Below are 13,769 nucleotides of genomic sequence, written 5' to 3'. Positions count from 1 at the left end.
TTCAAAGAATAACCTTTCTCCATTTGTATTCTCTGGTGTTCATCAAATTCTGTGTATCCATGATTTTTCTTACTCTAGCCAATCCTGACCTGTCACTGATTATGCAGAACATAAAAATCATATCGAACAAAACGAGCAAATATAGTCTGAAGTTGCAGAGCATGCCACCATCTCCACACAGAATTTTCTGGAAGAAGACTAAACAAGAGCAAATGTCTTATGTAAAGGCTGCATAAGGAAAGTTGTGAAGCATTACTACATTATCCTAATCTGAATAGATCTGAGAAACTATATTTATACTGGTTATAGGAGGTAGGAGTTGCTTAACAGTGCTCACAGATGTTAAATGTTTTTTAATACCTTTTACTTCCACCTTATTAGAACTTCAGTTAATCTGGAAGTTAATTAGAATATACTCTAGTGTAATTAGAATGTACTCTGGTAGCAGAGGCATAGTCTCTTTCTCATTTACAGTTCATAATTTTATATTTGTATTGTTAATTCTTCGGTGATATTTGCTGTTCTTTCATGCTGAAGAAGCCTAATATAAAATGGGTGAAAATTTTATAAATGAATAAGTTATTTTTACATAAAATAATCTGTATTTATTATTTGTTTGTTACAGGTTACATTGCTTCTCTTTTTTTATTTAACAAACTGCACTATAGAAATCACCAAAATTTATATAATCTAATTCTACAGCCCTAAATTCTTACCTTCATTTTTAGGGGGATTCTGACAAGATTATTAACTTAGTGAGAAATATTTCTGTATTTTTTATTCAAAAATTTTAAACCTCAAAAATCACACAGATCATAATTTATAATAAAATGAATTGGTCTATCTTGTGTTTGCTATAAAAAAAACATGAAATTTAATAAATAAATAAAAATCACTGCTGGGAAATCATATGGCTATCTGCTACAGATATCTCTAGAGGTGGGATACATTAGCTCTGCTGTTTTTATATAATGTACGAAAAAAAAAAAAAAAAAGCAACTTTAAATAATGTTTCCTAATTCATTTTAGTTTCAAACTCTGAGTTATCTTTCTAATCTGACATCAATGCAAAAACTGTAAACATTCTGTGAAGAGTTTACAGCTAGAAATACAAAAGGACGAAATATAATTGTGAACAAAAAATTGACTGAACTTTAGGAAAATACAACATGCAAATATGCACTCTCATCTTTGTAAAAGAAATGTAAACATTCTATTTAATACTGTGAACATCAATTCATCACCTAATTAACAATATTCACATTAAGAATGCTAATATTTCTTTTACAAACTGACATAGTATTTCTATATAAATGCATTTCAATCTCTCCTTTCCCTCATTCTCAAAGCCACATATATAGCTTCACTCATTAATAATTAAAAATAATTTTTATATTGTCATGTATAGAAGTTTTTCATTTTTTTTTTTTTTTTGTTACTAAATTTACTTATGAAATGGTGCCAAAATTCAGACACCATAAATAACAACATGCTTGCAAAATTCAATCAACCAAACTATCACATTCTATATGCATTTCTTCTTTTAATCTCAAACAAAATGCAGGTACTATGTGAGATGGGTGAGAAGTGTTGCCATTATGTTAGTCTGATCCTAATAATGAACATGATTAAGAGTCTAAATTCACATTCTTATTAGTAACATGATATGTATCCTGCATTATGGTCAGTTTGGTAATCCATTCTAGTTTAATAAACAAATTTAGAATTACAGTTCAAAATTAACATTTTAACTGTTTAAACTTAAAACATTAAAATGATGCTTTGCTATTTATAGGTGGAGTGATCAAATCATGATGATATATCATGCAGACTGCATTTCTTAATTTTGGTTACTCCATTTCATTACCTCACTGTTCTAATTTTTAGAATCAGGTAGGACTAATTAGTTTCAGTCATGACCATGTCAGTGATATTGTATATTATACTTAAACTATTATTATGCATCATATCAGACTAGCTTGCTTGTTTTTTAGAGAAAACACTACTGTTGCCATTTTAGCCATGGAGGTTGTAATTTTTTTCTTAACCTTGATTTAAAGAGAACTATAAAATTCTTTCCATCAGAGATAAGATCTGAATCCAAATCTCTTTCCATAACGCGTGATGAGACCACTCAGTCAAAGAGGGATCAAGTCTGAACTATTCTGGAAGGGATTTTTCCCAATGTGATGACTTGACATTTCTTAGAAAATTTAAACACATGAACTTTCCCAGGACTTTTCGCATTCTTTGATGTTCAATATTCAGGATACTCTGGAACCATACATTTAGTTATAATCTCTAAATAAGCTCCTGAAAAGGTCAAATTATGTATTTCTTTCTCGAAGAAAAATTAAATATGTAATTTTAACTAACTCATTAATTTCATCATGAATATGGTAAGCCTATATTATTAGTATACCAGTGCTAACAATTTGTCCTTATTATTCACAATTATGTTCCCTTTCTAATGAAACTTCAGTCATTTCCAAAAGCCTATTTCTTGCTGATAATGGAATTTAGTATGTTATGCAGATTATTATATGCCTACTGGTAACCTGTTTATTTTATATTGCTATATATATACATACACACACACATCAAGTTTTTTTTAATCTAATAACTTTTTAATAATGATGATATATTTTCATTAGGGATATCTATATTTAATTAAGAATGTAGGCATGTTTCACGATCAAGATGAGCATCAGGATGAATATTTATGCACAGTAACAAAACAAGTGTAAAAAAATTATCAAAACACAAAAATTTGGAGTCAAATTGACAGAATGTTTTTGAATAAAATTTTACATGTAGAAAATTGTTTAAGGATTGGATAAATAAAATTTCCAACCCATTTATATATGTAACAATCTAAACAAAAAAGATAAAAACAACTTTCTGAGCAATTTAATGCATATAGAAACATTGATTCTGAGCAAAAGTTCAGAAATTTTCAGAATTAATTTTTGCAACAACACTTTCTAACATTCTGAAAAGCGTTATTATGGTGAGTGAGGTGAAGGCAACAAATTTACTTATCTCTTAATAAAACAAATGACATCTGACTCAAAGCAGCGGCAATCACTCTAAACACCACCCACTGTCCTACAAAGTAATAATGACTGTCTTGGAATAAGAGATTTCAGAAAGCCTATGACATAATACAAACAGACCAGATAAGGTGAATGGATCAGTAATCAGATTATGAAGCCAAAATTATACTCTTTTGTCCAATCCCTCCACACCTAACATAGAAATGAATAGTGATCTTACTTGGTCCACTGATAGTAAGTCAAATGAACTTATCAACAACATGCTCAGATGATGTAAAGAGACAAGCAAGATCTAAACTAAAAAACACCCTTTGATTCCAGGTTGTATGGTTTAGGAAAATTCAGAAAACTGACATGCAACTCCACAAGACAGTGGAGGGACATAAGTTTTTCTACTCACTTCCTTTCAAAGTACTTGGCTAAACTTCTGAAGAACCACACCAGCCATAATGATTCTATTGAATTTTTTTCACATTTTGTTGAAAAGCTCTCTTGGCTAGTTTAGATGTAGTATCATTGGTTACAAATGTATACAAGTAGAGAATGAGGAGGAGGAGAAAGCTGTTTTATAGACTTGTTTCCACACCTCTTACTTCACATAGCCTAGATGACTGAACAATTTTCTGGATATGTCACAAGTAGTGACGTATCACTTGATGTCTATAGAAAGTACACCCATATGGGTACAATATTTTCATGCCACTTTGTTGCACATCTTAAAGGAGTATTTCATTACTACAATGCTACAAAATAGTTATCTCAAAAAAAGATAAGGAAAAAAAATTGACCTTCTCTATAATCAATTCATTCTAAAAGATGATCCAGAATTTTTTTTACAAATAAGCAGACAAAACTGCTGCATGCGATTACAGACTTCCCATAAAGACTATTTCTTTACCAAACTTCAGTGGGAATTCTATAAGAATGAGCATCAGTCTCTTAAAAACCAGTTTAGATGCTTCAAAGCCTTTTATGATTTCCAAAAGAGAGAATATTCATTTCCAGAAATATCCTGGAATCGATAAAATTATTGCTTCTGTATCAAGGCTTGCATATGCCAAACTGCAGAACCAGAAAATTTGTGAAACCATAGTGTGTTACCCAAAAATGAAGGAATAAATCAGGCCTTACACCTCATATTTTTGCAGAATGCAAAAAATTGGAATGGTCACTGTATTTGATGCCTTATGAAATCAACCTCTGTCCTGGATCTTCAAGGGGTCTAAGTAAAGTTGTTTGCTTGTTTGGTAGTCTGCACAAGAACCAGAGATTAATTCTCCATGATATGGATGAGAGTTAATCATTCTTGCAGTACATCATATGCTTTCTAAGCAACATTCACCCAAGAACTATGTGAAACAATGCCCTACATATGGCAAACACTAGATACATGCATACAGTTTGCTCTCAGCTATAAATTATTTTATGTTTTTTTAAAAACAATTGTTTTCTGTTTTCTTTAAGCCTTTGTACATGCACTTGTCTAGCTATTGTAAGTATTTTTCTTGATATGGCCACCGGATAACTGACAGCAAAACGTATTGTTCTTATTTAAATAAAAATATTCCCAATGAAAGTATTTTGGTATTTTACTATTCAGGATTTATTTATTTTTTTATGATCTTCTTCAAAATCATGACCTGTAAGTCACTTCCTGCCAAGATAGCATAATAACATTAATATTTCATTGAATCAATACTTTAGCACTTATGAAGCACCAAAGGATTTCAATAATTTTATCAAAGCATCACAAAAATTTTGAGCACTATAATAAGTGAACTTAGATTTAAAAAAAAAAAAAAGTTACCTAAATTTGTTTAACAAGATTTTCATCATTATGTACAGAGTAGTATGCTACAAATATTATGACTTTTTCCAGGCATCATGTGAAAATGTACTTTATATATAATATATATATTTATATTCTATATGAATATATGTGTGTGTAGGCACGTACATGTTTACACAGGTGTGTTGTATTTATATGGATAAGTGGTTGCTTGTTATCTGATTTACTGTCATCTAGATGGACAGGAACTAATAGCTGATTGTTCACCTGAAGAAGTACAAGTGGTTCCACTCTGGGATGACTGCAGACTTGACATGGACCCTCTGTAAATATAGAATAGGAATTTTAGTTAGATATCACATTATTATTAAACAATCAAGCTGTTCATATAACTGGAAAAAAAAAATGCTTCCATCTACAAAATGATATATACATTTTACACATTAGTGCCATGGGTGGGCTTCTTACTGTATAGACTAAACATGACACTTCTCAGGCCACTTCAGACCTCTACTAAGCAGGGTAACAGCACATAAATGTTCATGTCCAATAGTGTTCAAACCTACAGCCTGTTGAAGAGATTCTATTCACTTGACCAACCAGACTACATGAATTGCATCCAATGAAAGGTTGCTTCCACACATTTTACAATAAATAATAAGAAATGCTATTCTAAAAATGCAAAATAATAATAGAAAGTTTTCTGAATAATTTATATTACCACTCAGGATTTTGCAGCTTGACTTCATGTCAAAGGTGTGCAAGAATTATCCACATAGAAACAAACAAATAAAAGAACTCTACTAAGTTTTGTCAAATTTCATTGAAAAGTGAAGGCTTAACATTTTGAGTGAAACCATCTAATCTGTGCAGTCCTTGCAATGAATGAGATGGATGGGTGTGGGTCATAAAGTGGCTCATCAATTTTCCCCAGTCATAGTTTAGATCTTGGCCAGATGATACCAGAGCCAGATTCTGAATCTTATCTACAAGTTCTATAAAGCTTGTCTCTCAAATGGCTCATGATATCATTAGCTCATTAAAAATTCCCAATGTCTTTAACCGGAGCTACCAGAGAACTTATTCACAAAATCTCTTGAGACGAGCTTTAGAGAAATACTAAATAAGAGTGAAAACCTGCATTTGCTAAGTAAATCATATTTAACCATTTGGTCAAGATCTAACCAACAACCAGGAAGAATTTATGAGCTACTTAAGAAACCTCCATCTTTGCATCCACTTCCAAGTAGAATTGGAGACAATCGTTCTGTTGGGGAGAGAGAGAGAGAAGAATCACTGACTAGGACATATATAGTATAGCACAAAAAACAGTACCAAATAACTATAATGATACAATGAGCTTTATTTACACATGATGATGATGTGTATATCCACAAACTACTGGTGGAATCTTAGTCAAATGGTGGAAAATTATATGCTTGAAAAGCACCTTATCTTTCAAGAAATGTTCATAGTGCATTCGAAAGTTCTCTGTCATCTTGGAGAACAAGGGTTGAGACATCGTGTAATTTTATCCCTCAGTTTATGAAGGTTTGAAGGTGGATCATGGTGGAATACCCATTCCTTCAATGTATCTCAAACGAAGGCATCAAATAAAGTGATGCCAGATCAGGAGAATGAAGGGTATGGGAATTTTGTGAACCTCGAAATGAGCCTCCGGGGAAAGCATTCTTATAAACAGGCTCTAGAACCACATGATGTATGACAGATTGCTCCATCCTGTTGGAATACTTGTGTATGAAATGGAATGTGTTTTGCATGACACATCCTATGCAAATCTTGGGTGAACAGAACTAACATATTTTCGATGTAGAATTTGGTAATCAAGGTCAGGGTTGCACCAATGCTTCAATGAAGTAGGGCCTAATTATGCCATGGCTGGAAACCACACACACCATGCAGTGACATTCTTGCTGTGAAGAGGTTTCTCTTGGACAAATTCAGGTCTTGAGAAACCAAGAAATATGGAGGTTCGCCTGTTTACATGACTGTTTAGATGGAAATGTGCATTGTCCGAGAACCAGACATTGGCCAACATGCATGCACACTATTCCATCCATGCAATGTAATCTGTTGCTATTAAACACTGACCCACCTGAATGATGTATGAAAAGGAACCTACATCTTAAGAATTCTCTGTAGTGACCGTCTCAGTATCCCAAGTTGTTGACTGTTTCAGAGATTGCAACACTTGCTCCAGCAAGCACACACCTGTGATTCTCATTTGCGTTAACAGTTTATGGCTCGCCACAAATATCCTCTGCACTGTGGCAGAACACTCTCAGTACATCAGAACCTCTCGATTAAAGTAATGATGACACTATTGCTTGGAGCACACATATGAAAACGACAAACAAACTGCTCACAAACTATGTCATAGGCTTGGATTATTTGCTCCCAACCGCATATGAATGAAAACCATTCATATTCATGTTCAACAATTAAAGTCTTTTCTTTTAATGTCAACACCAATGGTACATCTAAATGTAATGGCGTAGACTCTACGCATGCTCTTCTATTAATATGTATGCAATTGAATGGCATATCTCATGGCACATTGCTGAAGGGGATGCAAAGTTCAGTACTGTTTTTTTTGTGCCATACCATATATATTATCTAAGGGGAAACCAGTATACAGTAGAAGGAGTTACCTCTATGTGGAACCAAGAGCTAAAACTCCTTAGTGAAATACTATCACAACATAGTTAAAATGCAAAATTAAAAAACATCCTGCAACAGAATCCCAGGAAAGCCTCAAAGAACAATTAGGACTACAAAGGGGTTGTAACACTACCGAAATAAACAGTGTGAAATACCTTCATTAAATGAAGCGTTTTATTCCACATTTCATTTTAACAATTTTTTCTTAGCCATGTCTTGAGTATGTCTATATCAATAAATCTAGTGCACTCAGTATCAAAATTCCTCTGTAATTCTAACATATTTTTTATATTTTTTCATAGATGGATATTAATCATCTGGAATTGAGCCATCTGACCAGGCCTTCTGTATTATGCAGTAAATTTTTAGTGATAGATGTGAACTGTGCTAAAAAAAGTGTTATTAATTAGTGTAGAGTGACATTTCACTGCAAATTGTGCTACATTTTTTTCAATTTGGATGCAAGTGTCCTTCAGTAATGTTCTTGTTGGAATTCTTTGTTGTTTATGTTGTGTTTTGCAACTTATTTATTTTTACGGTTTCTGCTTCTGAAAATGGCATCCATAAAGAAATGCATGTCAGTGGCACGGAAAGATTCGTTACAAAGATCGAGTTTTGCCTTGGATTTTTTGCAGTTGATGCGTTGTGAAAATTGCTATATGTATGCACTGAAAAATGGGAATGATTTGTGGACTGTTGGTAAACTAAAAGAAGGATTCCATTAATGTATGTAAAAAGTGTTAGGACAGTAGTAGAAGACCTTAGGTAAGAGTTAGTGAAAATGAAAAATTAAATGAAACATCCAGAAGGGGATATTAATCGTCTAAAGAAGATGATTGGCTGATGAGAAAGTAAATATTGCAAAGAAAGAGTCAACAGATAGTTGTATATCATTGTATGGGAGAGTCTAGAGGTGTGATGACTAATAAAGTGCGCAAAACATGCTTTCCTCATGGAACAATGAAACAAATAACTGATGCGTTGCAGAAAAGGAAAACTAGGCATCAAAATTAATGGTAGTCATGGGCAAAAATGAGTTGGTTTGGAAAAAAAAAAAAAAAGAATGTTGATAGGGACTTGAGGAAGTTGTTGTGGAAGGTAAAGAAAAATAGTGTTGTTACTATTCATAAATTTGAAGGAAAGTTGAAATGGTTTAAAGTTGATGGATAGCATTTGAATGGGTTTGGTGCGTGGCATTTAGAAAGACGATGAGGATGGATACAAAGTTGAAGATGTGGTTGCAGCAGCATAAGGTGATGAAATGCATAAAGGTGAGGATGAGACAGGTAGGAATGGAAATCAGAGTCATGATCAAGGAAACAGGAGTGGTCAGACCAAAGAGAGAGGAGTGGTATAGCAGCTAGAATAGAGAATGTTGGTGCTGGTCGAATGGCCTCAAAGAAGCAGGGATTGTTTATATTTATACATAAATGTAAGAGTATTTGAAACAAGAGAGTTGAGTTTGTTGCACTGATTGAGTCGGTATGCCCAAAGATAATGGAAATAAGTAAAACTTGGTTGTCTGAGGAGGAGGATATGATGTCAGGAATAGAAACAGAAGGATATATAATTTTCTGGATGGATGAAACGTTAAAAAAGGAGGGGTGGGGTGCTGTTAATGATTGCAGAGGAATTATGTCCACAAAGTATGGAAGTTGATAGTGCATGCACAGATTTTGAATCTGTGTGGTGTGAAGTTGAAATTAACAGGCTAGTATATTTGACAGGATGTTGTTATTGGCCAGGGAACACAGAAAATACCGATTGTGAAATGTTTAGGCAAATTGGTTGGACATGTAAAAAGAAGTTGATCCTGATGGGATACCTTAATTACAGGAATACAGAATAGAAGGAGGAAATAACATATGAAACAAGGAGAGTGAGTATGTTGAATTTCTGAGATAGAAATATTTTAAGCAGCATGTGACAGAAGCAACTAGCGGCTTTGATGTTTTGGATTTGGTGATAATTTCACAAGATAGTTGTTAATTAGGTGTTCACACTGCTACTGGTTGGTGAGAGTGATCATGAGATACTTGTTTGAGAAGTGGTGAAACAAGTAAAGGTTACTGCCAAAAATGGGTATATGTGGAAGCATAAAGCAGGCAATTATAGGAAGCTCTGTAGTAAGTCAGGCATCAGTATGTTGGATAGATGAGCTGAGCAGAAAAGATGTTGACAGTGCATGGAAATTCCCAAGATAATATCTGACACAAGCAATGCATAACTGCATACCAACAGTTAAGTGAGTAAACAGAGGAGTGAAATGAATGAACTGTGAAATCAAGCAAGCTGCATTGGCAAAGAAAATGCTGTGGAAGACAGATGGTGGTGATTGGATCCATGAAAAGTATACAGTGCAGGCTACGAAGGTGACGAGCATGGTAATGAAAGTAAAGGTGCAGTATGAGAAGAGATTGGCTGGTCAGGTCAAGGTAAACTCAAGAATATTTTTCCACTATATGGCAAGCAAGAGAAAGAATATTATGGCAGGTTGACACTAGTAGATAGTTATGGCAGCAGAATAACAGTTGCAAAGGATATAGTGAATTATTGAACGAGTACTTTATTAGTGTATATCATATTGGTGTAAATGATGTAGCACAAAATATAGAAGGCAGGCAAGTATTAGGAAAATTGGAATTGAAAGAATCCAGTGTATAAAGTGTTGAACAGGTTAGATATTAATAAGACTGTGGGAATGGATGACATATCACCACACATTCTTAAGGAATGTGCACAACAGTTGGCTATGCCCGTGACCTGGTTATTTAATGAAAGTCTTGCAGTGGTTTCAAAGGAGTGGAAAGAAGGCAAAATAGTACCACACAAGCATGATTCTGGGACAGAAGTTTCCAATTATAGACCAGTCTGTATTGCTGCAATAGTAGTCAAGGTGTTGGAGAGATTGGTTAGGAATAGAATACAGGAATGGGTTGATGGACATAATATTCTTAAAGATGGTCAAGTATGGATTTGTAAAGGGTAGTTTATGTTTTAGCAATTTTCTTGCATTTCATGATAAGGTAATGAGTGTATTAGATAAGGGAGAATCATATACAGTGATATTCTCGGACTTTGCTGTGAAAGTATTATTTGATAGATTACCACATGATAAGTTGATGCACAAGTACAGAGGATGGGAATAGATAGTATACTGGTTAGATGGATCAAAGATTGGCTCTCTGAACAATGCCAGCAAGTTGTGTATGATGGAGAAGTGTCTCAAAAAAGGAGCGTAACCAGTGGCATGTCCCAGGTTCTGTTCTTGGGCCCCTTCAGTTTAACTTGTTTGTAAATGATATGTCATGCAGACTGACCTGGGATCTTCAGTTGTTTGCTGATGTTAATTCCCTTCATGAAGATTTAAATAGACTTTTGACTTGGACAAAGTGGCTTGCAGTTTTAATATTAGTAAGCACAAGGTGCATTTTGGAGTGCAGAAATATAAGGTTGTGCACTATATTAATGGTGCCATACTGCAGAAGGTGGATTTGATTCGAGATTTAGTGATGATTGTTGCAAAGGCTGCACATTGTAGTGCTGCTATGATAAGAAGTATTCTAACATGTAGGGATAAGGAAGTGGTTGTGCCACTGTATAAAGCATTGGTCAGACCATACTTGAACTATTGTGCTCAAATTGGTCACCTGGTTTTCAGTGTGATGTGGAAACATTGGAGAGGGTTCACTCATCTGTGGACTAAGACAATATCAGAACTTTAGAATGCTGGCTATGGAGAGAGGTTGAAAAAATGTAGATTGCAGAGTTTGGTGGATAGGAGGAAAAGAGGTTATATGATAGAGACATTTAAATTAGTGAGAAGTTTTTACTGGATTAATCCAGAGGAAGATTATAAAAAGAGTAGAAGGTGAGAGAGAAATAACCAGAGGCCATCCTCGGAAATTATATGAGTGTGGTGAAGAGGCGTGTGAGGAGTAGATTTTTTACATGGAGAATTGTCAGTGAATGGAATGTATTACCATAATGTGTTGTTAATGCAAAGAGTGTTAAAAATTTTAAGATTTGGTATGATAAATGTTGTCAGTTGAATAAACCTCCCATGATAATTCCCATAATGGAGGGTGTAATAATAATAATAATTGGCCATTTCTGGTTGAATAATATCTATTCCAATTGCCTTTCTATGTTTCACATTTTTTTTTTTTTATCGTAGCATTGATAGGTACTCTTGATGGCATTTCTCTTGATTATTTTTCACTGCCTTTGTGACATTTATCGTTTCATTTAACAAATTTTCAAAGCAAATATTCCAGACATCTAGAATATCTTCAGTTATCATGTCACCTTTATCCTTTTACAGTACTCTCCCTTCATTTCTAAGCTCTTTTTTCAATAGACTAAAGAACATTTTCTCACCTTCTTGATATTTAGCGCCTTACTCGTCTTCCAACAGCTTCTGTGTTTTACTATATTTTTACTGTATTTATACATCTTCTCTGTGAGCACATGAAGATATTCTTGTTAAACACTTTTCATAGAATTTTTCTTTTCCCAGACTGTGTCCTCTAACTCCCTAAATCTACCATGAAATTCTGATTTTTCTATCCTTGCCATCAACTTCACCACATGCCTCTCTGGCTGAATCAATCAAACCAATGTTTACTTAAGGGTCTGCCGGTGAATCTCCAAGATTTTTTTTTTTTTTAATATGCTCTTTAATTTTCATGGTGCAAAGACATCAAAGATCATACTGTGCCAGGACACAGGTTACAGCAGTACATATGGTAAGCAGTTAGTAGGACAATGACAAACATCCATGTCCTTGGGAGGATTCGAACCCAAAGCCTCTTGGCTGGAGAGTGGATATGCTAACCACCAAGCCCATGGAGCAATGAACATCAATTCACATCCCATTCTGTAGAGGATGGAGTGCAAATAATGTTCAATGCTCTTTTGCACTTTTCCATAAGTTAACGAATGTGTGTAAGGAATGCAAGCTTTCTGTCAAAGATGATCCAAAGAATTGGACTTCTGCTGCTACTAGAGTATTTTGTCTTATTCTTAAATCAGGTTCTGGGTGAAAAATACATTTTCGACACTAGTGTCTTGAAAAACTGAACCAATTACTAAGAGACATGACTGACTGCTTGTTGAAGTTATCTTTCAATTATCCTCATATTACAGGAGTGACAGTAAATTGTGAAGTCCTCAACATAAAGAGGCACTGCCTACTGTGGGAGGAAGCTGTTTATTCAGTAATTGAATTTACTTTGATAGCAAAGAGTGTCATATTTAAGACAGAGCCTTGAGAAACACCTTCTTGATATGGCTGAGATAATGTGCTTCCCACTGGGACATTGAAGACTTGGCTGGACATAAAATTCTGAGACCAAGATTAAAGAAGCCTTTTAATATGCCACATCTTGAAGCTATGTCAAAGAACACTGAAACTATCCCATTTCAGGAACGCGTTTCTTATACATGTATCTAAATGGACCAAGTGGTCCAACGTTGAACGATGTCTACAAACGCTACACTGTGTATTGGAGAGAAGACTGATGATTTCTACTACCAGAGAAGTCTGGCATTAACTATTTTCTCCAATATTACATACCAACACAAGCAAACACTGTCTTACAAAGACAGTGTTTGCTTGTGTTGGATCCTTTCATGGTGTGTTTGGATGGCAATGACAATTGCCATTCCAACACCATGAATTCTGGAAAGTCTTCAACTAAGTATTCTGTTCAATAGTAAGAGAAGGAGATCCAGAGAAGGTGATGGAATATGCTTTATTATCTCATAATGGACAGCATCAAGCCTCAATGCACTGGAATGAGAGAGTAACAGTGCCCTTCTTAGTTCCTTCTTAATGAATGATTGATTTTATGGCTTTCGTCCTTTTGTAGAAAATTTAGCCCTTATTTCTCTTGTTGTCCTCTTCAATATTAAAATTCGGGAAGATAAAAAGCTGCTGATGAGATTCTATCAAAATTTTCTCCAAAAATGTTGCCAATGGCTTTGGGTTCAGCAACAACACATCCAGTACAATTCAAGGTAGAAAAATAGCATGTTCTAAACCTACCTTTCATTTTATGGATTTTATTCTATTCAATTTTTGAATTTTTTGTTTGATTAATAGATGAAGTAAACTTGATCTAAGATTGTTTTTGACTCGGATATCTAACATAATGTGTTTTGGGCTGAACGTGCTTGAAAGTAATGAGATTTGTTGCTGTAGGATATCTATGAAATATATTCCATGCTCAGTCCTGATC

General features: G+C 34.3%; 1 protein-coding gene across 4 annotated transcripts in view; it reads right to left on the bottom strand.

Moving 5' to 3' along the window:
* Positions 1-593: 593 nt before the first annotated feature.
* Positions 594-13,769, bottom strand: part of retm (real-time) — a 469,145-nt gene continuing 455,969 nt past the window's right edge. For all 4 annotated transcript variants that reach the window (XM_090404393.1, XM_090404395.1, XM_090404396.1 and 1 more), the window contains one exon: positions 594-5,168. In XM_090404393.1, coding sequence (XP_090260519.1) covers positions 5,075-5,168 — 94 coding nt within the window. In that variant the 3' untranslated portion in view covers positions 594-5,074. The remainder of the gene's footprint in view (positions 5,169-13,769) is intronic.

The sequence above is a fragment of the Typopeltis vanoorti genome, chromosome 14 (assembly GCF_054136105.1).
Source record: "Typopeltis vanoorti isolate ZY-2024b chromosome 14, IOZ_Tvanoo_1.0, whole genome shotgun sequence".
In the NCBI taxonomy this organism is placed as follows: domain Eukaryota; kingdom Metazoa; phylum Arthropoda; class Arachnida; order Uropygi; family Thelyphonidae; genus Typopeltis; species Typopeltis vanoorti.
The sequence above is the reverse complement of the archived record's forward strand: the minus strand, read 5'-3'. Positions and strand labels throughout refer to the sequence as shown.